Source organism: Struthio camelus, chromosome 7 (genome assembly GCF_040807025.1).
Source record: "Struthio camelus isolate bStrCam1 chromosome 7, bStrCam1.hap1, whole genome shotgun sequence".
In the NCBI taxonomy this organism is placed as follows: Eukaryota; Metazoa; Chordata; class Aves; order Struthioniformes; family Struthionidae; genus Struthio; species Struthio camelus.
Window position 1 is genome coordinate 17,233,428 of NC_090948.1, and position 23,497 is coordinate 17,256,924.

At 45.1% G+C, this 23,497-nt stretch overlaps 1 protein-coding gene across 5 annotated transcripts in view; it reads right to left on the reverse strand.

Annotated features, from left to right (window-relative positions):
- The window catches only part of HPSE2 (heparanase 2 (inactive)), a 130,985-nt gene that overhangs the window by 98,109 nt on the left and 9,379 nt on the right, over positions 1 to 23,497 (reverse strand). For 3 of the 5 annotated variants that reach the window (XM_068949938.1, XM_068949936.1, XM_068949937.1), the window contains one exon: positions 16,073 to 16,234. The exons of the other annotated variants lie outside the window; for them this stretch is intronic. In XM_068949938.1, the coding sequence (XP_068806039.1) occupies positions 16,073 to 16,234 (162 nt within the window). The remainder of the gene's footprint in view (positions 1 to 16,072; positions 16,235 to 23,497) is intronic. 5 annotated transcript variants of the gene reach the window in all.

Consider the following 23,497-nt stretch of genomic DNA (forward strand, 5'->3'; position numbering starts at 1 on the left):
GGATCTCTCTTTGCTGGGCAGAGCTAAATTCAAAACATTCCTAGCCCAATTTGGTCTGTAAGGTTCCTATCTTTTTCTGTCACACATTATTAAATATAGATCAGAAACAGGATCTGGGATTACAGAACAGACTGAACTCAGGACATCAGAAGACACCTGTCCTATAAATAGGAATCATTTACCAATTCAGAAAACACACACATGTTTTGGCAAGCTATCAGCCAATAAAAGCAGAAGCCCCAACATCAGAATTACCCTAGCACTAGTATTTTAAATGTAGAAAAATGACTTACATCATCACAATTTAACCCCCTATTTCCCAAATTCTCATCTCATGTCTGCACTGAATCTGATCACAAATTAACCCTTTGCCATTCTCTAAGTACATCCCAATTTCTGAATTGGAAACCTACTTTTTTTTTTTTTTTTTTAAACTGCTTTGAGTCAGAGCTGTTAATTTCTTCAATAGTTTTTTTCCTGGATCCTGACAACCAAGGATTTCAGCTTTGAAACTCTGAAGTAGATTTAGTTGGTCCAGACAACAGACTTTTTAAGTGGAAAAATGCTTCAGAAAAATACCAATTAGTTATTTTGCACAACATTGCAACACAGGTTTCTGATTTGTTGACACTTGGGTTTCCAGGAAAAGTAATGAAAACACGTGCAACGATCTGTATAAGGGAACAACGTAAAGGGCTGCTTCCAAACAGGTGCAGCCGATTATCTGAAGCAACTCTGTGCCTGAAAAAAAGTTATTTTCTTCGCAAATTTTAAGAGCGCTAAAAACTTCCAGATAATGGGAAGTCCCTGAAGCTTTTAGAAAGTGTTTTCTCATACTCCATACCTGGTATGACAGCTGCTTCTCTGCAGCTATGGGGAGTTGTGGTTTTCCATTTGTGAAAATTCAAGTGAAATCTATCATTTTTTGGAAAGAGTCTAAGTCCTGGGGTTCTCAAATATCTTTACAGGTTGAACATTTGGAAAGAATTCAAGACTCCAATCAGAGCTCGAATATGTGGAAATATTTAACTCTCTAAGAAACAGTATATAAAATAAGCTGTTTCTCTGCTTGATGACTATTTCAGGATTGACTAATGACTTGTCTTGGTGCCAGACACCACGGAGATGGCTCAAGAGGATAATTTCTAGAACTTGAATTTGTAGTATTCTATCAAATGAAGACTATTTCTGCCTCAAAACCCTAGATCTGGGAATTTATATCTAGTAAGATCATAAATGAACTTTTGGACACCAAAGTTCAGAAGTAGCTCTGCTACATTTATTCAATGAAATATCTGCTAAATCTTCTTCTAGGGAACAAATAGACTTTAAAATAAAGCAGGAAAACAAGACTACCGTATCAAACATAGGCCTCTCCTGGGGAAATTCTTGCATTTCAGTTGGTCAGTCTCTGGATCTTGCTGCAGGAAAGGATTTGATGGCAGAGAGAGAAGCCTACCCCGCTGTCCTAGTCAGAACATAACTCCTCTCTCAGGTTTGTTATTGCAAGGATAAGCAGCTAAGCTTGCCTAAATTCAGCCAAATCTGGCCCACAAAGCCTGATGTAAACTTGACCTTTCTTCTCGTACCCATGCACAAGGCACCAAGGCCAGCTGGGATTTAGCCTAGGCAGGAGCTAAATTCAGTTCCTGTCTTAATCAAGACAAACCCAGTGCCCGTAGTCCAAGCTCAGGCTTTTCATTTTGTTGTGAGCAAAGCTATTTGGCCAGCTTAGTAGGAAAGGGTAACTAATTCACTTTGGTTTCAGGGAGCAAATGGTTTCTGTGATCATCTCTTCTCTAGCAAGGGTAATATTCATGTTACACATTTATTCAGATTATAATGATATAAAGGCCTATTAATGTAATGCAGTCCTGCTTCCTGCTTGATATGGGTTAGAGGACCTAACCTAATAATTAGTACATGAAATCCATAACTTCTGTTCAAAACAGTTTCAGCAAGAGTCTTGATTTAAGGCTGACACTGATGGCTAATCCACCTCATACCTAAGCAGAATGTGCCAACATTTATTCCCAGCATTATAAATCTGCGCATTATTAGCCCAAGGTTGTCTTGCATTAAGCTTTAAATCATAGTTCTTTTTGTGTCTTTCTTTAATAGCATTTAGAGCTATTTGCTCTGAACTCTCTTTTCTCCCATACTGGTACTTGCAGACTATGATCAAGTTACTTTTTAATTTTCCCTTGGACAAACTAAGTAGATCAATCTTACTAAAATCCTCTCTATAGCTTTATGTTTTCCAGAATTTGGTCACATTTATAGCTCTTTTATGAATCTTTTTCAACGTGACATCATTTTTTCTTCTAGAAAATGGACAAGAACACTGGACATGGTGCCCAATACCATCTCACAAATACCATTTCCAACATTCAAGCTTCTCATTGATTCTTATGGGGCTCCAGTCTTGTACGGGGAGAAAAGTGACCTGTCCTCCCAGGTATTGCTTTGCATTGTGCTCACATTCACCTGGCTATTTGCAAGCTCTCCAACTCCTTTTTCATTGCCACTTCCAGAAGAGAGTCTCCACCTCACCAATTTAAACTATACTCTTTGATCTGGTATCAAAAGACATTGTGAACCTGTGCTCACCTCTAAAACGATCAAACACCAATTCCAAATTCAGAGCTAGCTGTACAGGACTTGCTACCTCAGGAGCTCACAAAGGCTAACCAGTAGATTTTCATGTCAAAGGACCAGCATAAACACAAGATAATTGGCACAGGCAGGACAAAGATACAGTAGGAAGTACAGCAATGATGTCTATTTAATATCTTTTCATTTTTAAATAATCTTGTATGTCACTTGCGCGCAGCGTTACAAGGGAGCTGGCACGAGCTGGACGTGGGTGCACTAGAGAGGCAGCAGGGCTTTGGGAGTGCTGAACCAGAACCAGAACTGGAGAAGCAGTGGGAAGACAAGGGAGCAGGGATACTCGCTTCTGTCAGTAGCGCTGGCAGAAGCAAGACTCAGCTGTAGAGCAAATGTGATGAAACATGGGAGAGGAACATAGGCTTGACAGCAAGGGGGAACAAACCAGGCGTAGCAAGGAAAAGGGGGCTCAAGACCTAATTAGCAAGAAAGGCTGTCACAGCACAACAGCTGGGAGAATAAGAGAGCAAAAAAGGAAACACTGAAAAAGCCAAGGAACATAGATGACCACTGGAACAACCTGAGCTCCTGCATGCAGCAGGATGGGGCAGCAGCACAGCAGCTATCTGGTGGGGGCAAGGAAAGCATGCTATGAGGCCACAGGGAAGACAGAGCTGTCAACCACAGCTCTGCAGAAAGGCACAGGCTTCCCTCAGCTAGGAGGGCAACTAAGGTCTTTGGTTTTGGCCACACTGAGTAGAGCAGCAGTCGCGTATCATGGAGGTTACGCTGGACAGACAAGGCTGCTGCCAGAGAGAAGGGCTTCCACGGGACTCCCCAACTCAGACCCTCCTCGCACAAACCTGCTTGCTCCTTGCAACCTGAGCACAGCTGACAGAGCATGTCACTTTGAACCTCACACCAACAGCACAAACACAACATGCCTAAGGCTGGCTGGCTCCTCCGGGAACGCACCCTGCTGTCCTGCTCCAGCACCACTGCTACCTTTGAGGCACACATACACACAAATAGCAGCACCCTGAGCCTGCAGGGGCAAAGAGATGCAGGTTAAGTGCCATGCCCACCCACGCAGGCAGGCTGCTCTGCAAGGCACTAGTGCCGAGCAGGATCGTCTGCACCAATAGGCTCAGAGATCACTCCTTGGCACACTCATCTAAATGCAAAGCCTCCACACGTACAGCACCCAGTAATACTGGCAGCCTTGCTGCCATGCATGCACGTACCCTCGTCATAGTCTACTACCAACCTTGGGAATGTCATTATTCCCAGGTTCCTCTTCTATTTGGGTTTAGATCCACAGCTTTTCTGGGGGAACGTGTGTACCAGGGAGCACTTAGGATCAGTTACACAAGGCCAAAAGGCTTCCAGAGCAGCACCTTCTCCAGCTGGTACAACTGTTACTTTGACAAAGAGGTAAGCAATCTATTGGGTTATGCCCCCTCCCTCCTCCTCCTTTTTTTTTTTTTTGGCCTATTAGCCTCTAAAAACAAAGTCCCAGAGCTGAATCAGTTTCCTCCATTTAGAGGCTCCACTCAAATTGCTTCAAAGATTCCCATCTTTCTCTCTTTCTTTTTACTTTACAAATATATAAATAGTCACATCGTCATGAGAGACGAGTAGAGACTGACTCTTATGGGTAAAAAAAACAGATGTTTCCCAACCTTCCCTAACAAAGTAATATTTTATATATGGCTCTTCAATGGATTTATAGCCAATGAAGGGATGTTACTACATTAGCTCATGGAGGGGGTGGGTGATAAAAACTGGAAAGGAAGAGCCAGACAAGGAAAAAAGAAGCTATCCAGAGCGCTGCAATTGGAGAAGCATGACAAATGGGCAGCACAGTTTTAGAGGGTTTCGACAGTAAGGCAGATTGCCTGGCTGGGAGTGATTGTCCACAGCTGGAGCATCGCAGAGACCATCTGGTATTTCTTAAACATGCTTTCCCCAGGTGATCTGATTCTTGGAGTGCCCCAGCAAAGAGAAGAAAAAAAGAATTGCAAGTCTCAGCCCCATTTCCAGTGTTCCCCTAATGAGTTAATAGAATTTTATTTGAAGCAGTTTCCCCTACAAAACATTTGCTTTTGCCACCTTTTTCAGAGAAAAATATGTATTTACATAATAATTCATGCAGTTTTTCCACTTCCGTAAGAAAGTCATTATTGTGTCTCTTGGCACAGTGACCCCACATAAAACTTAATGAAGTAAAAAGAGATCCAAAGTTTTCTTTGAACACCTTGTAACCCCACTCTTCCCCACATCACTCTTAGCTGCAGAAGTGTGCATTTCTACCAGCTCTCACACTTGTCTCCCACCCCATGGCATGCCCATCCGTGGGGCATCCACTTCAAGCCTCTGAAAGAGCAGAGCTAGGACCAAACCTGGGGCTCAAGAGCCTCTTGTTTCCAGGATTTTGACCTTAGAAAAGGCATTAAAGAATTTAATGAGTTGCTCCACGTGTACCACATGCTGCTGCCCACAACGCGAGGCATCCTGGCAGCGCAGGTGTACGAAGGTGCTTGCTATGGCCCTCTTGCTCTCTATAAGGCTGCCACTCTCAGCCAGGAGCATCAGAAACCAGCTAACGAAGAGAAGAGCAAGAGAAAGCTTTAAATAATAAATGAACTAACAGATGGAAAAGGGGTTAGAGCAAGCAACAGGAGAACCGATCTTGGGAACCAAGCTGCGTTCCCACCAGCAGGCAGTGCCCCTACCGAGCAGCGCGGTGCCGGCAGGAACCAGGTCCAGCCGTGGAGATTATCCTCACCGCTCCCCGCCAAGCTGGACTCACCAACCGCAACTCTCCCTTCTCTTTTGTTTTATCCATGAATTAGCCCAGCCACAAAGCACGGCTCTGTCATCAGAGATGTATCCTGCACGCCACAGAGGAGGCAACGCATCCCTAACTCCCGGCTGCAAGCTTTCAAGCAGCACGTAAATACTATTCCTGTTATTTTTCACAGGGAGAAAGTGTGTTGTGATGGTGGTCAGAGTGCTGAATTTAGACACTCCTCTGACTACAGTGCAATTTTTGCTATGACACTATTTGGTCAGATTAAAAAAATAAACAAACAAACAAACCCTAGTGAACTCTCACCACAGAGTTCCCTGTCCTGTCCACACAGGCAGTCCTTTCCTCAAAATGTGCATTTGAGAAAAGGGTGAGAAGCTGGGCAAAAGAACATAATGCCAGGCAGAAATACATACACATGGTGCTTCAGTTTCCCCAGGCTGAGAAAAATTATACAAGCAATTGATTGGGAAGAAAATATTACACAAAAGAATCCAAAAAGAATTTTTAAAGTTTCTTGAGGAAAAGAAAGTGTTTTAGATGGCCGAAATCAGCATATTCTACCACCGTGAAGTAAGGGAATTTTGGCTGGAAACCCATCCTAATTCAGTGGTATAGGAAGCAATAATGGAAAACAATATAAATCACAATTGTAAAGCTAAAGAAATAGCAACCAACTGGAAATTACAAAGTGTAGAAAATTGATAAGGTATTTAAAAACATGAGGGAAAAATTCACACCTTACAAAGGTAAGATAATAGTGGAAATTTAAATACAGAGGAAAGAAGGAACTATGAAAAGATACGGGCCCGTTATTATGTGGTCATGGTAAAAATCACAAATGTAATTACAAAAATAAAAGTATATATGCTCTGTATTTAGGAAAAAAGTGTGGTGATGAACTCTTTTTCACAAGATGATGATGTATTTCACAGTTTATTAATAACAGAGGGAGATGTTAGATAACATCTGCTTTAGATAAACACTGTTAAGTCACCTAGCCTGGATAATTTGCACCTAGGAGTGTGCTAAGGAGATCTCTGACCTGCTGATGCTAATTTTTAATAAATCTTGGAATGCTGAGAAATCCTAGAAGGGTAGGAGAGTGCTAACTTGTGCCGGCGTTTAGACCAGCTGACCTGAAACTACAGCCAGCCACCCTGACAGCAGACCTAGACAAAATAATTAAAAGCTAATATGAGAAGCAGCTGATAATTAATTATATTCATGTTGTTTAACTAATTACCAGTCAACATATGTCGTACAGGAACAAGTGCTGTCTAACTGATGTTGCAGCTTGATTTAAGAACTTGTATTAGATGAACTCGAAGAACTTGACTAGATGGATAAAAGTGGGTGACATGACAAAACGCATAGGTGTCTTCTGATCCAGCACTGTTCAGTATTTTTATCAGTCATTTAGGCAATTACATAAAATCTTTAGAGGCAGTTTGCAGATAGCGCAAACACAGCTTAGTAAATAACGAACAAAACAGACTACATTCACCTTGTGATCCGATTTGTATGGCTAAACGGCCACAATCCAAAAAAGCATGCTTTAATTCAGCCAAATGCAAAATACCATCCATATGGGAAAGCAATATAGTTCATATCTGCAGGATGGAAAAGTCCACCTTGCAAGGCCACAAAAAAAGTGGGAGCTACAGAAAGAGTTTTACAGAGTGAAGCTCAAGTTGGAGGAGCCAAATTTATTCAGCTTATGAAAGCAGGGGGGATATATATATATATTTTATATATATATATGTATACACACACACATAGAAATGACTCAGCTGCTGCATGAAGGCATTAGTCTAGCATGGGGGGAAGGGGTTTTCTAATCTGCCAGGGAGGCAAAATGAGCTGTAATTGTTGATACCAAAGCAAGGCACAAGGCTGATGATAAAATGGAAAAGTATTATCAACACAGCAGAGGATGAGAACATCATACAAGAAGGTCTGGGTGATCCTGGGACCCAGCGTAAAACACTGAAGGCGAAATTCAGTAGTACAAAGGGCAGGTATGAAAACCTCTGTGTAACATAAGGGTGGAAGGAACGCAGACGTCGTCATGCCGGGGGTCTGCCTTAGACTACAAATTCAGGGAGATCAGAAGCACAAGGCTTATTGGGAGCATGTGAAATATAGAACTTGCTGGTAATTAGGGACCTTTAACTGCCCACACATTTGCTGGGAAAGGAAGACATCAGACAGTCTTGCATCAAGTTCCTGGAATGCACCAAGAAAAAATTGTGAAAGAAGAGACAGAACAGAAATGGAGAGGAGGCTCCTCCAGCTTTGATTCTGATCAACAGGAAAAAATGGCAAAAAAAAAAAAAAAGACGGTGGAAAGCAACATGGGCAATAAGGAGTCTGAGGAGGAGGGTTCACGCTCAGCGGAATAAATTTTATTCATTAAAAAAAATTTTTTTTTCCAGCCGAATAAAAGCTGTGCATTTTAAGAACAGAAACTTCAGTAAACTTGGAGGACTGGCAAGTAAGATTTCACGAAAAAATGAAATGAGAGTTCAGGAGAGACGGTATTTTGTAACAACAGAGCAACAAGGGAACAAATGCAAATTCCCAACATAGAGGCGCGATAAGGAACTCACGTGGCTAAACTGCCAACTCCGCAATGACTTGCCACGCAAGAAAGAAAAGTGGAAAGTGCATCAAGCTGCTCATGGACGAGTACAAAGGAACAGCATAAGGGGCAAAGCGAGAGAACCAAGCGTTCAAAAGGAGCTGCTCACAGCAGCAGTCACAAGGAGACATTTGATAACTGCATCAGTGGGAAGAGACAGACCAAAGAGTTCATCACCTCCTGAGCAGCGAGAAAAGGTTAATAGATTGTTATTTGCCACTGAACACGCCACAAGCCCCTCCAAAGCTGTGAGTGTGTGTCAGCCCTCCCCCCTTATGCCGAAATCTGTTTTCTGTTAGGTTTACGCGTTTTCTTTATTCTTTACACAGCACCCAGAACTAGCTGGTTCTGGTAATGACATTACATATTATAATATAAGTCTAATTGGTAATCTTAAAATACACAATTTATAAAATATTTTCTTATGAGGCTAGTTAAATTTAATAAACACTGAATATATAAAAGCCGCCGTGTTCCCTATGGTTACAAAAGAAATAGCCAAATCAGATAATGAGAAAGCCAAAGTGCTGCTTAAGAGACTAAAGCGTCACCTGAAAAAGAGATTCACCTTCATGACCTCTCTCACACTCACATGTGCCGTCAGCACACAATGAGTTGTAAAACTACTAATTGGGGTAAGAGAAGGCGGGTGATCCCTGGGGGTTGGCTTGCAGCTGTCTCAAGAAGCAAAGAGGTATAAATTGGGACACAAGAATGATATTTCACAATAGCCAGCAACTTGCAGAATTGCACACAGAGACAGAGCTGAAATGTTGAATGCTTTTGTTGGTTCAGTCTTCACAAAAAAGGTTAACTATGATCACAAAGTTAGTGCAATTACAAGCAGCAGCATAAAACTGTAAGCTGTAACAGTGTATGAGCAGCATGAAGATTATTTAAATAATTTTGATGATTTCAAATGGCCTGGGGACCCTCAGCAGCTCTGAGAATTTGTAGGAGACAAATGAGATTTCAGAAGACTAGAAAAGAGCGCTATCTTTAACAAGTTTAAAAGTAATAATAATCAAGGAAATTGAAGGCCAATTCCCCACAACTGCATTTCCTGGGAAAATTTTGAAACAAGTTGCCAAACTACCCATCTATAAGTAAGGGCTGGAAATAACAGTCATGCCACGTGAAGCCAACCTGCTTTCTCTTTGACACAGCAAGAGAGTCTTATTTATGAGATAGAGGCAACAGATGTTGTATACCTTTATTTTAGCAAGGCTTTAACTTTAGTTTCATATAACATTTCAATTAGCAAATTAGGAAAACAGAGTCTAGATGAAATTCCATACGCAAATGCACAGCTGGTTGGAAAACTGTACACAAAAACACAGACATGAACAAGCAATGTTTTACCAATAAAATCCATGATTATATTGGGGGCATATAGACCAGAGTGTCACGCACAAGATAAGTGAAATAATCCTGCTGCTCTGCTTAGTAAAGAAAGGTCTCAACTACAGTACTGGGCTTGTTTCAAGGGAACAAACTTATTTTAAAAAAAAAAAAAAAAAAAAGGCAGCACAGACCAAGTGGAAAGAGCCCAGGGGACATCAACAAAACACAGAACCACAAGAAAATTTTCAAAGGGCTGAAAAGGATCTCAAGAGGCAGAATCAACCATGCATGTGTCATTCAACTTGAAAATAACATGGCCATGAGGAAAGAGCAAAAAAAAAATGCAGTTGTTCAGCGTAGAGAACAAAAGTCTTAGGGGAAACGTGATAACAGGCCTCAAATATGTAAGATTTCTGCACAGTGGAAAGGAGTACTGTAAACCGCTCTCCTTGTCTACAGGGATAGGACATGCTGCAATAGGCTTAAATTGAAGCAGAAAATGTTTAAAAACCCAACTCTGTAGCATTAGTTACATCCTAGACTTGATTGCCAAGGAAGGGTACAGGCTCTCTGTCACCAGAGGTTTTAAGAGCAAGGATAAAGCCACATCTTTTACGGGTCAGTTAATGGTGGTTTTACATATGCGTATATCATATGCGTATACCATGTATTTCAGCCACACGCCAAATGCCCTCAGAAAGCTATGTGGCAAAAACACCCAATTTGCTTCAGAATGAGCTCATATAAACAACAGATGAAAGGACAAAAATACTCAGTTACAGGAGAGTGATTTCTGCAGTGTACTCCTCCCAGCACCAGCCCCTCAGATCTGAGCCTGGTGTCTCAAGAGGAAACCACAAACCATCTTCAAGAGGGAAATGGACTCTGCAGCTCTTTGGGACATTAAGAGCTGTGGGGACAATACAGATACTGCTTCTAGGACATACAATTTTTCCAGTCCCTTGCTCCCAGAAAATAGCATTGTTGTCTTCCTCTTGCTAACATTTCCCCTTGCTAACGTTTCCCTACTTCTCCACCAGTAGCTCAATTGTGCTAATCAAGGAAATAAACTCTGGGAAAATATTTGCAATGTATATTTAGTTTTGGATGCTGCTTTTCCCATTTCAAACCTGAAGAAGGGCTTTTGCCCCCCAAAGCTGGTATGTTTCTCCAAATGTATCAGCTCATCAAATAAAAGATACTACCTCTCCTTATATACCTTTCTCCTAGAGGAGTACAGGTATAGCTGATTTGTCATGGAAAAGGCTAGAAGATGCCCTCTTGAGGTCCTTTTCAGATCTATTCTGTACGATGCAGTGAATAACGTGTATAATGAAATGGTTTGCAGTAGAAAGAAAAGCGATGATCGTGATCCAAAAGTCTGTAATGGACTTGCTACAAAAACGTCAGAAAATACTTTCCATAAAAAATGAGCAAGCACAGCACAGACCACCCTCCTGCAGCACCCATTAAAACTGCTACTACATGTAGTTCTGCAATGCAGACCGCGTTCTGTTTAGGTTGTTGATCCCAAATAAGATGCCAAAAGAGCAGGAAAGCAGCACTTACCCCTGCAACTAGGGCCAGAGACCTTTCCAGGTCCTGTCCCAAACACTGTTCAGCATCACAAGCCAGTGAACCCCCCCCAAACCCTCCAGAATAGCCTCCCTATAGGTTACTTATAACTGGGGATAAAATCACGTATCTGGGGAAAACTCCAGCAAAAACGAGCAAAGCAACCTTTCTGTCAGCAATATAGGCAACAAAAGCACCCCCAGCCTTGCACTCGACTCTCTGCAACCGACCCCACCACAGGCAGCATCTGAATCAAGGTCTCCCTCCCAGCCCCCGCAGGATGGGTCCTGCGGACACATGCTGTTCCAGGACCACCATCTCCCAAAACAACTGCATTCGGCAGGAATCACAAAACTGCCGGTCACTGGGGGAGGTTCACAAGTACAGGAAACACAAATGTCACAGGTGCTCGACCTGAGCTGTGTGATTCCCTGCCAAGGAGCGAGAGCAACTGTGGCTCTCACTGCCTTTGGGGGAGAAGAGAAAAACATATTTTTGCAAGCCAGCTTTTCATTTGCAGAGGTCTTTACACAAACATGCTACCCTCATCCCCACTCTGGGCCATTTCCAATACGGTGGCACATTTCCAATATGGTGGCCCCACATGTGCTGCTGCTCATGAGCCCTCAGCTCTGCTCACCACTGCATCCTCTCGCAAGTGCCGCCACCACCACACAGCCCAGGCCTCATTCACATCACTGCTGGGGACAAGCAGGTATATTCCGTCTGTCACAACCATCATACACACTCCTATTGCTCACCTCAGCCAAAGAGGGTTTCTGCCTGGCTGATAACATCTTCAAAAGCAGCCTCTTCCAAGCAAAGCTTCGCATAGGAGTCACAGACACTGTTATAGCAGCCTCAAAGTTAGATAACAACCTTAACAGGACTAATGAGATGCCAATGTAAAACACCTGATTGCGATTTCAGACACAAGCAATGAAACGCACTCTTCTCCTGCAACTTTGATCTCTGTTCCTCTCAGCCTCCATCTGTTGTTACCCCACCAGGCGTCCCTTGGTGGAGCTAGGAAGATGTTACAGCTCTCTATGAAGGCTCTGAGCAGCGTGGGACCTCATGGGGTCCTTCAGGGGTGCCCTACTTACCCCATGGGGAGAGTTTTGTTCCTTGATTCCTGATTCTAGAGGCTGTGTCACACAACATGACAGGCTGGGGGTGCTCTCACCACGTACACTGCATTGCCTCACTGTTTTTTCAATGCAAATATGTAGGACAGGCTTTTGATCCAGTGAAGTAATCTGCATTGCAGCTTCAGCGCAGAAGGTAGAGCAGAAAGAGGAGGCATTTTTCCCCCGTTCAGTCCAGTGAGAATGAAAAGCGCGGCAGTATTTGGCTTCCTTAGGATGGGAACTTCTGAATGCAAATGCACTATTTAGGGTTCATCGTTGTATCTTGGGAAGCTCAGTTACACTTAACACTTCACACAAATGCAGAAAGGGACCATTTCTCACATATGTCTATTGACTTTCTGAGTAATTCCCTCTTCTATTAGGCTTAACTGGCTTTACTTAGTGCAGAAATCAGCATGTATCCAGTCTTTCAAAGCACAAACACAATATGTAAGCCCAGCACAAACTGGCACTACAGAGGGAGGGTTTCAGACTTAATCTGTCAAAGCTCTGCCTGTTACTACTCTGCTCCCCGCAAGCTCGCTCCCTAATACCTGCGTACACACCACATCTCCCCTGTCCCAGGGCAGTTCTTCATGTCACGCACACTGACAGCTCAACACCGTGCACTCCACAAACCTAGGGCTCCAAAATTATCTTACTGGGACCAGGTCATTTCTCTTGAGGGTTGCAAAGGAAGGGAGCCTACTCTGGTTATTGCACCTTTTATTCCTACAGATACAGGCTGTAAAAGGATCACAACTTGCTCCACTTATTTGACTAGAAACGAGCAGGGAACTGTTTCTATGAAAAGACTCATCCTCCTCACATATCTCCTACGTGGGCTGGGCTCAGACAGCCAGGTCACAGAGGAGAGCAAAGAAGTCTGGGCACTTCCCTGCTCTACCACTGCCTCCCCCAAGAGCACAGGAGATGCTGATCTGTGAAACAAGACACCCAGCTCTGAGCAGCAAGGGGAAGCAGCAAAGATTAATAAGCCCCAAAATGTTTTACAGCATTTAAATAATACTGCCACAGATCAAAGACTATCACTCATCTCAGTGAGGCAGACTCAGCAAGCCTGGAAAGATCACGTACAAAAAACAAATGCAAGATGCAAGAGAAAGCCTGCAGACAGGAGCAGAGGAAAGCTCACGCTTGTCTAAAGAAATTGAAGTGGCCTAAGCCAGAGTCTAACATATGTTCCTGGAGGAACAAGAGCCAGAAAGACTGCCTGGTTTCACTCAGTCTCAATTGTGTCTTAGCACAAAAAACACATTTCATTTTAAGACACCCTCTTACCTTGGAGGTACCTGCTGCTGGGAGCAGCTCAAATCCCAGTGCAAAAACACAGCCCTGCCTGATCACAGAGATAAGGAGCATTCTGGGAACTACAACTCACAATTAGTGAATATATTTGAGAAAGCCCCTGATTTACACAGGGACGTAGCCAGGAACCTACGGCTGCCACGATGCCTCAGGGACTGCAGAGCTGCACTCTGAGACCTTTCATTCCTAAAGATGTGAGGATACGGCATGGAAGTCTGAGGCCAATATCACAGGCCCACTCTGGCAGAGAGCCTCGGAGGCCTGGTCTGCAGTGTTTCAAGTTGCTCATATAACTAAATCATTTGGGAGGAGGAGAAAGAGAAGGTGACTTTTTACACAAATCACCACAGCGGCAGAGGTAGTAGCACTGGCATAAAGATGCCTCATGGTGCTATTCTTACTCCCAGCCCATGGTAGAGTAGCTGTGCCATTATAAAGCACCTTTGTGGTCACATGGCTTTGGGCAAGATACTCCATTTACAGTTCTTTGGTATAAAGTGCCACAGAAACAAGCAATAGCAGGAATGCCTCTTATACAGAGGCTTGGGTTGAGTACTCTCTCAGTCTGGGTTGGTCATTGAGTTTTGAGGTTCATCTGCCGCATGGGACGAAGTGACTCCTGGATACAAAACTCCAGGGAAGAAACCTTGTTTGCAGGGATCCCCGATATTCCAGCCCTGCAAACTCAGGGATACCCTTCAATACCCCTCCTCAAGCCAGGTCTGGATCCTTGCTCCTGAACCTCACTTCCTGGACCTTGCTGCTGACCTGGGGACTCCCTGCAGCACTGTATAAAACCACTGTGCAGAACAAAAAGTCCTCAAGCAAACTCTGGCTGATTGAATTTTGAAGGTAAGGAATGCCCTTCTACAACAGATGTACAACCCCCTCTGCCCACCCCAAACACCAGATCCATCACAGAGAAGGGAAATATTTACACAAGTTAGTAGAGTTCCAGTTAAATATTATGCTTAGCTGTCTAGAGTCCATGTTCTCAGACTATGTCTATGAAATAAAAGATTAAACTTCATAACAATTATGAAGTTGTTCTGCCCACATTCAGAGGGATTTAAAGGACATTAAAATAGTTCTTTGGGTAATATTACAGTGAAATTGCTCTCTCCCTCCAGGAGAGTTAGAGCTAAAACCTTCTGAACTATCCTGTAAACACACTTGGAAAGGCTAAGAGCTGAGCTGATAACCAGGTAGCACCTCTGCTCTGCAGGTTCTGTAAAAAATGTGAGCAATGCCTGAGAACTTTTGAAGCAGCGAGGGAAGGAGGATAGGGGAGAGCAGCTTCTCTTCTCGAGGGAAGTTTGTTTAGTGGAAAGTAAGCAAGTTGTCAGGGGAAAAGCTGACAATGTTGATTCCAGCAGTTGTACTGGGAATAAACAGCCAAGTGGATTATGTTACAGAGAATGAGAAACGGCTCTGAGGATCCCATTTAAATGCTGGGCTTTCAGGAATGGTGTGACTCAGCCATGCTCACCCACAGGCCCCAGGGGCCAAGCCCCCTGGCAGCCCCAGTGTCACCAGCCCACCTCAGTGGGGTTCCCTTAGAGGTCCAGCTCTGCCAACGTCCAGGGGAACCGGGACTTGCGGCCGCATGGCTGTCCCTGCCGAGGACGCGGACCCGCGCCGGCTCAGAGGCAGGGGCTGGGCACTGAAGGAGGGATGCAGCAGAGGACGGTGAGGCTACGCAGGACCTATTTCCATCTCTGAACCCAGTTGCAGGGGAGGGGCAGCGTGGGGCCTGCAGAGCTGCTCGTGGCTCTCTTCTCCTTGCCTTCAGGGGTGACCTGCCACCAAGGGGTCTGCTATCTCCTCCCCAGCCAGAGTGTGGGGACCCTCCCTCCCAAAAAAGTGGGATGTTTCCCTGCCTTCCAGGGGAAAGGCACTAGGCAAGAGGGGAAGAGGACCTTGTTTGATTTATTAGTCTCTTCCTCATCCTTGTCTGAGGCTCATCCAGCTGTAGTGATAAAGAGAACAGCTATGAAAGGACACTGCTGGCTACTGGGATCCCATCCTCCTGCCCACTCACTGCCTGAAGATATCAGTCCTTTACAAGCACCATTAAATGTATATCCAAAATGTGGCAGTCTCTTCCATCCTTTGAGATTCTGTTCCATGGATAATACAAACAGTTGCCAGAAACAGAGTATCATCTCAGCTCTGTCTGGGCCATTATCCCTTTATATTTGCTCTTTAATATTTACTGGGTTCACACAAAGTGCATACTCTGAAAAAAAAAAAATCAGCTGCAGCTTAAAGGACTCCAAATTTAGTAATTGCTGCAGCCCCATCGACGTGAATAGTTAGCAGAGAGATTTCTACAGCACTTCACGTCCTGTGGTATTCTGCTTAGATCAGACCTCGAAAAACGTGCTGTCCCTGGGCACCAAATCTGGAGCGTCTGCATAGGTGCCAGCTGTAAAGGCCTTGTGAGTCCAATTGCAATTGCCTGCCAATCCCTTCCCTCCCAGCACCCAGTAATCTTGGTAGAAAACAACGGCAGCCAGAGAGATGCTGATTCATACAAAGGTGAAGCACCCAAGGGTTTTAACACACCTGTGAGTTAGCAAGAACTAGTCCCAACTCCTGGCTCCAAAGCTGGTCTTGCAGCCTTACCTGTTAATGTGAGGTTGCTGTATGTGTTTGAAAACTGCTCCTTTAACAAAACCAAGTGCATCTGAGCTGCCTTTTCCCTCTGTAGCTCCAACATAATGTCAGGGTGCTGGGCGATCTTACAGCCTTTCTGCTTATCCAGGGCAATGTCACTGCGAACAATGTCTACAGCAAAAGGGAAAGAAAAAAGGGCCAAACCTCAGCTTTCATTTTCACCAGACGCTTGGATCAGAACCAGCCAACATGACAGCCGCACAACCATCACTCAGCATGAGCAACCCCAAAAAAGTATTTAAACCCCTTGGGTCCACCTAGCCAATGAACTTCCTCTGCTCAAGTCTCCTTTTCTCTCACAGAATTCTCAAGTTATTGACTTTAATATGCTAACACAACCTATCCCCCTTTGCATCCTTTACTTCCCTAGAAGTTGATCTCTTACAATTATGAGCTCTCCCTTGCTGGAAAGTGCTAACGTCACCCAACATTTATATTCCCTCCCTGTTACTGATGCCTTTGACAATAAACAAAAATAAAAAATAAATCCCTTTCTGGTGGCCCCCTTTGGTCACCATTTACCCTTGCTTGTCCAAAGGAAGGTGAACAAGTCCTGTTCATGCACTGTTTATCCTCACTGCAGCTTTCACAACTAGAGTTAGGTCAGCAGGGCATACGACTCTTTGAAGAGCTCTCTGTACACCTCTAATCCCAGACATTCAATTCAAGAGGCAGGAAGCTTAATTAACAGTTAGATTCTCTCCACATGAAGATTTTCTAAGTCGTGTTGTGGAACATGAATATGATATTTCCTCTGCTAGAACTACTCACCTGCTGAGGAAACACAAAGATGGAGGTAGCAGGGGAGAACAAGAGCCAGGTCAGATGCGACCAGTCTCTAAACAGTGGAAGAGTGGTACAAACCAGTCTCTGAGAGGCCACTTTCTGAATGTAATACTCTGTAACGTGCTCAGATGCCACAAGCACCATACACCGTGCTTAATTCTTACAAAATCTTAGGTGTCCAGTAGTGAAAATAAATGGTGAAAGCTGGAGTTCTTTCACTGCACTGCATGATGCCACCTTTTGCATCACAAGGTCATCCTTTGCTTGGTCTGGTTCTCATCTAGCTAGAAACTTCTGAAAGAGCTTATTTTCAGAAGACAGTCTCATCTTGCTCCACATACATTTTCCAGCTCCATTACAGTTACGCATATCGCGGAAAACTAAAATTGTTTCCCGTAGTCATGCTCTTGTCTTTCAAGGTGTCAAATCTTAAGCTCAACAAACCTAGATTCAAAGCTCTGCTATGTTTTAGGCTGGCAAGGAACTACTGAAAGGCAGGTGGAAGACTAGAAACCACATTATCATCCTGCCTCTGAGCTTCATCCTAGAGCTACTATGCCTGTCTTGCCCAGGTTGTGTCTCTATCTGTGTCTTTTCTGCACAGCTTGAGTTTAACATAATCTCTCCTCCACCTGCAGCCAGTGTGCTCAGGAGTGGAGATACAGCAACATCCAACCAACAAGAAACTATGGCTCAGTATTCCCACATCCAGCACAGGGGCTTCAATGCAGAGAGATGAGATGGAGCAAGAGGAAGGAAGAGCATTCCTCTGCAGTCACTGTAGAGGAGCTTGACTAGACCTTCTCAGTTACAGAGACCCAGAGAGTCCAGTGGTTATTATGGTCAGAAGGGCATCTTACACTTTTAGTGAACAATCTCTTAGCCAGACACTGAGCAAGCACTTGGGCCTACCCAATTTCTGCCCAAATGATAAAGCTGTATGATGATACAATCCTAATCTCCTATTGTGTGAGATACTTGGAGAACTGAAGGTTGAGAAAAATAACCTAATCCCCTCACACCTCAGAGATGGTATTAGTACAGCTACTGGTGTCACCCGGAGCTTCTGAATGAAGTCATTCACCTTTCTTTCAGCCAAGGTGGGTGACGGATTTCCTTTCTGCTACAGAAGTGAATGGGAACACTTCCACATTCCCTCCAATGCAAAAGGGAGCAATATACTGCAAAGAGACCCTGAAGAAGGAGGACACCGAGGCAGAAAGGTACACAACTGGATGCTCAACACACTGTCTCCAATTCTCTTCAAAGTGCTCTGAAGGAGTCCAGGCTGGGCCAAAACAAAAGTTAGTCCCTAAAAGGGAGGGAGAGAACTTCTTCAGGCACCACAGTGCAGTGCCTTGTGGACCAGGACAGGCACTCAGCACCATCTGACCTGATTCTGTTAATTTGCTCTTCATGCCAAGCAGGTCCAGGTCTCTGGCTCTGCCATAGAAATTGCTATGGTCTGTAAGAGCCTGGGTAACCTGTTAATTTGTTTCCTGGTGGGTGGCAAGGAACTGAAGGGGTGAGAGGTGCTGGCAGATCCTATAGGGGGATTTGGAGAGAACAAGTCATTTCTGTGAGGTTTGAAAAAGCCCCAAAGTAATCTTAATGGATTTGGTGAAAGGCAGAATGGACTCCTTTTTAGAAGGACAAAAGGCTTTCTGGTTCCTAGCCCCAGTGTGAAGAGGTAGAGATCTGCAAGGTGCTGAGGTGAACTCTCACTCTCACAGCAATGGTATAGCCACGTTCAAAGAGCATAGTCCTCCTGCTTGAACTGGCTTTCACTGATGGCTCCTAAAATCCAAACCAGTGCCAACATGGTCCCATAAGGGAGGAATCACTGCCCTAGGACCATTGGCCCTACTCTTCCAGGTCATATGTCCTCTCCTCTTCCCACTGAATGAATCTCCTCTTGCTGCATGATTTGTAAGAGAAGTGCGATCCTTCTCCGCAGAGGCTGGAAGGTCTGGGATAAGCCATGGGACCTGCAGGCTCCCTGTGTCTGGGACAGAGAAGGGTCCCTAGGGCAACTTTTGGCCTTATACACAGAGCTGGGGGGAGCCTGAGAAGTCTCTCAGTGGATCAGAGCTAGCCAGGCTGGTAGGGGCAGCACTGCACACCGGACCTGGCCCTCAGACCAGAGGTGCCGGGACAGGACCTTGGAGAGTGCAAGGGGACGTGGCAGCACCAGTGCGACACCCCCACCTCCATCTTCAGGGACCACAAGCCACAGCAAACACTGGCTTGTGTGCACTGGAGCCAGGGTCTGGGGACAAAGGGCAGGCCCAAGCAACCAGATGCAGGAATGAGGGGCAGGAGCAGTACGTGGAGTGCTGCCGTTAGTGGCTGGTGTTACTATAACAGGGAGCAGCATGAGGAAGTCAAACCTCATTCATACAAACCCCAAGTCCTTTCTTAGACACTGAGGCCAGGGAGCAAGTGTGCAGGGCACAGGAAATGGGCACACTCTTCTTGCAGTCAGCTTCATGGGACTCCCACAGCACACTTCAATCTTCCAGAAAAACTGCTACTGCAGACATTCGAGAGGCAGAGGCAAGACAGGCATGGTCCTGGCCTCCCAGAGCAACAAAGGACCCAAGAGACTCACCCAAGACAAAAAAGGGATTGGGACCCCACACTCATTATAACTGCAGCGTAAGCAGTGGGCAGATGTCTGGAATACGTAGCTCCCCAAAGAATCCAGTGTCTGGTCATCCATCCTCCCACAAGGCTGCACTCAGTGCAGGAGAGGAGGCTGAAGGCACCCCTGCATTGCTCTTCTGATTCAGCAGCACTGAAGCAAGATGGGATGGCAGGGCATAGCTGCTGTGGAGGCTCAGGGCAAATCTCAGCAAGGACAACTCAGGGAAAAGAGCCAGCAGGAAGCCCGCAGCCATCATATCTAAAAGTAAGAGAGAGAGAAAAGGGAAAAAAGGAAGGAGCGCAGTGAGGAGAATCACCCCACAACATGCTGGGCAGGGCAGCCCCCAATCGGGAGCTCTGGGAAAAAGACACTGCCCTCCTGAACGTGGAGCAGCAATTAAAAAAAAAAAACAAAAAGGAGGAAAAATACCAAGAAAACAAGAAACCAAACAGCTCTTGCCAGAAGTGCGAAAGAAGAACTCCAGATGTGGAAGCCCCAAAGGACGCCAAATGGTTTCCAAAGACGGCAAACCACGAGCTCTGCCTCGAGAGGGACCAGGAAGGCTGCCGTGCCGAGACGGGTCCGGAGCATCCCGGCCGGGCTGGGCCGGGCCGGTACCCTGGCCAGCTCAGGCTGCCCCCGACCCGGCGCGGCCGATCCCGGGGCAGCGGCTCCTGCGCGGCGCGGGGCCGCGGGCCCGTCCGCCCCGTCTGGCGGCGGCGCGGCGCGGTGCGGTGCTCCCGGGATCCCGCACGCAGCGGGCTCCCTAATGAAGTATGAAGGGAGCACACCCGTGTGGCGGGTCAGGTGAGCTGCGGCTGACGCGAGCCAAACCCGGCCCCGGCAAGGGGGAGCCCACGGCGGGGCTAGCGGCACCCCGAGCCCCGGCCCGCCTGACCCTCTCCCCCCGCGGAGGGCACCTCCCGGCCCGCGGCTGTCCCGGCTCCCCGGAGCAGGTAACCCTGCTGGGGGCTGAGGAGCTAACAACTACCCATCTTACGGGTAGGCAGTTATCTCTAACTCCCGTTTTGAAGCAAAGAGATGATCCGCACACCGCAGCTTAAAACTAAATGGCACAAACTGGCTCAACTGCCCTGCTGCCTGCAGACAGCCACAGTGAAGCACGGGGCCACTGGCAGCACAGAGGCAGCCTGAGGGAAGTCTCTGTCCCCAGCCAGGGCATGCGGCATGCAGGGAAAGCAAGGTTCGCCCTTCCTGCCTCCCACACATACGCTGCTGCCAGTCACTAGGAGCAGCTGAAATTTCAACCTCCTGCAAGAGCCCTTCCTTCATCAAGTGTGGAAGTCGAGGTTTGGGGAGCTCAGGATGCCCATTTACAAATGCTTTTTTGTTTTTCTGTGTGTCAGTGCATTTCTCTGCTCTGCTTTGGAATCGGTGCGTCTCCAAAGCTGATACTCATGTCACCTAAGAAGCTGAACTGAATATACCAATGGAAATTTTTAAGAACAAGTTAGCAAAACATCCATCAGGAATGACACAAGTGCAGTGATCCCATCTCAGGGCAAGAGCGCAGACTAGCTGAGCTCCAGTGGTCCCTCTCTGTGATTCCTTTGCACCAAGTAGTTGCATTAACCATTTCCCACCATACCCATACCAGGTCAGAGAGCTCCCAAGCTCTGAAATGTTGCTCCCTTCTGGGATGCAAGCCACTTGCATGCAGCACACAGAGCCAGCTCCCAGCAGTCTGCAGTGGAGGGTTTCCCTGATCTGCAGAGAGAGCTTCTGCACCCAGGAATTCACATGGGATCAGCGCCTTAGGGACTTGCCTGAGTCATGAAGCAACCACAGGCTATTAGAGGTAATCCGCTGGTGAGGATGGCAGAAGACGGGAGAAGCAGGGGACAGGTCCAGGTTTATGCAGACAGGGCAGAGTTACACACAGTCAAAGAGGTGTGTGATAAAAGGGTGAAGAGGAATAACACCTTTCCTGGAGTGTGTGAGAGAGCGAGCATTGCCCACAGCCATTGCCACACCAGCGAAAGCCATATTCACCAATGCCATGGCACCAGAACAAGCTAAGGTCAAAAATCCTCCTCATGGACTGTTTGTTCGGGCTTTAAAAGGAAATAAACCTATATTGTGTGAACAAGAAATCTATATTCTTACCCTGGAAAAATTTTAAAAAATAGGAATATTGAAAAGTGATATTACTGCAGAAATTAAATAGATATTTAATTGGCCACAGGCAAACTCATGAATTGCAAGTTCCAAAGCTTATAAAATGCCTACTTTTAAAATCAACATATTTAAAAATGCTTTAAAAATCAGATTTTTTCTGCTGAAATTACTATAAAATGACCAGTGACTGTGAAATTGGAAACACAACTGTTTTAATTAGAAAGCCTAGAGACGTCTCAAGCCAGAAGCTGCATCCACATCATGTTAATCTTCAATAGACAATTGTTTGGTAGATTTATCTCATTCCCTTCTTTTTGCTAGGAAAAATCCCTGACAATGATTTCCATAAACTATTTAGCACTGTGCAAAAAAACATCTTGGTTTTATATGTAATAATTATGTTTGATGCTCCTTATTCCTTGTGCCATGAAAACAAGGAAATAATCATTCCTAATTGTCTTCTCTATGCCACTGAGTTCATAACATTTATCATATCCTCAGTCATTTTTTCCAAGCTGAAAAAAAACCCTGATCTCTACAGCCGAAAGCTGTGACTTTGATCACCTCCATCACCTTATTCTATACGTGCATATTCTATGCATTAATATGTGGTCACTCTGTAGCATGTGCAGTGGTATAAGAATGCTCTCTATGGGTTTCTCTGATCCTTCCCTAATATTTCCTAACATTGGATTCACTCTTTTACTGCCACACATGTTTTCAGAGAACAATCTATATTAAATTCAAAACATTTTTCCTGAATAGCAACAGCTAATTTAGAGTCCACAGTTGTATATGTAAAGTTACATGTGTTTCCTCCACGCACATTACTTTGCATGGATCAGTTCTAATTCTTAAAAAGAAGGTTCAGGTCTGTAGCATAGAAATAAGTGTGGAACATGCAAAAATATGCATTTTTAAGAGAATTTAGGACGTCTACTAGAAACAAACATACAACCATAGAAATCTTTGTCTCAGCTGCGTATCAGCAAATAGCTAACAAATTAGGATCTAATTTTTTGATTGCACCATTTCCTGTAGCTATACAGTGATTTTCATGCATGATTTCAACATAACAGTTAGAAACTAATTTTAAGAATTCAGATAAGAAGCAAGAAACCTTCAGAAGTACCTCCTGCATAGATAATTCCTCCCTTACCTTGTGATTTCTATGGCTTTTTCAACTTCTCAGGAAATAACTAAGTACAGGGGCTCCTCACACAGAAAACCCTGGCACGCAGGGCAGGTTGCAGTGCTTTTGCTGCAGTCATGGTCTTTGGGAACTAGAGAGCAGGTGGCTGCCTCAGCATTCACAGCAAGATGCAGAGCTTTCCTATGAGCAACCTTAGATCTGGCAAATGCCAGAACGCCAAAGGATGTTGGAGGATCTACAGGTCTTTGGGACTGAACCCTTGCAATGTCTGAAACGCTGCAACCCTCCCAAAGAAGCCATGTTTTAAGTGCTCAAAGATTCCTGAGGTCATAAGCCTTTTAAAAGACGTCTAGCCACAAAAGGACAGGACTTCCAACAGAAGCATTTGCCTAGCTGGGACCACAGGAAGGTTCCCACACAACGACTAAACTTACTTTCCCCAGATGCAATCTCATATGCAAGGTACGTCATGACAGGAGGTAAACAAAAATGACCGTTTCCTCTGCAAGCTCTGAAGGGGCAGATGCCTAAACCTTTGAGGGACACTTTGAACAGTCATGAGGGCAGGCAAAATGATGCTCTGGATGACCAGAAACAGAAAATGATTTCTTGGATAAAGTACAGCTTGTTTTTTCATTTTTACATGTAC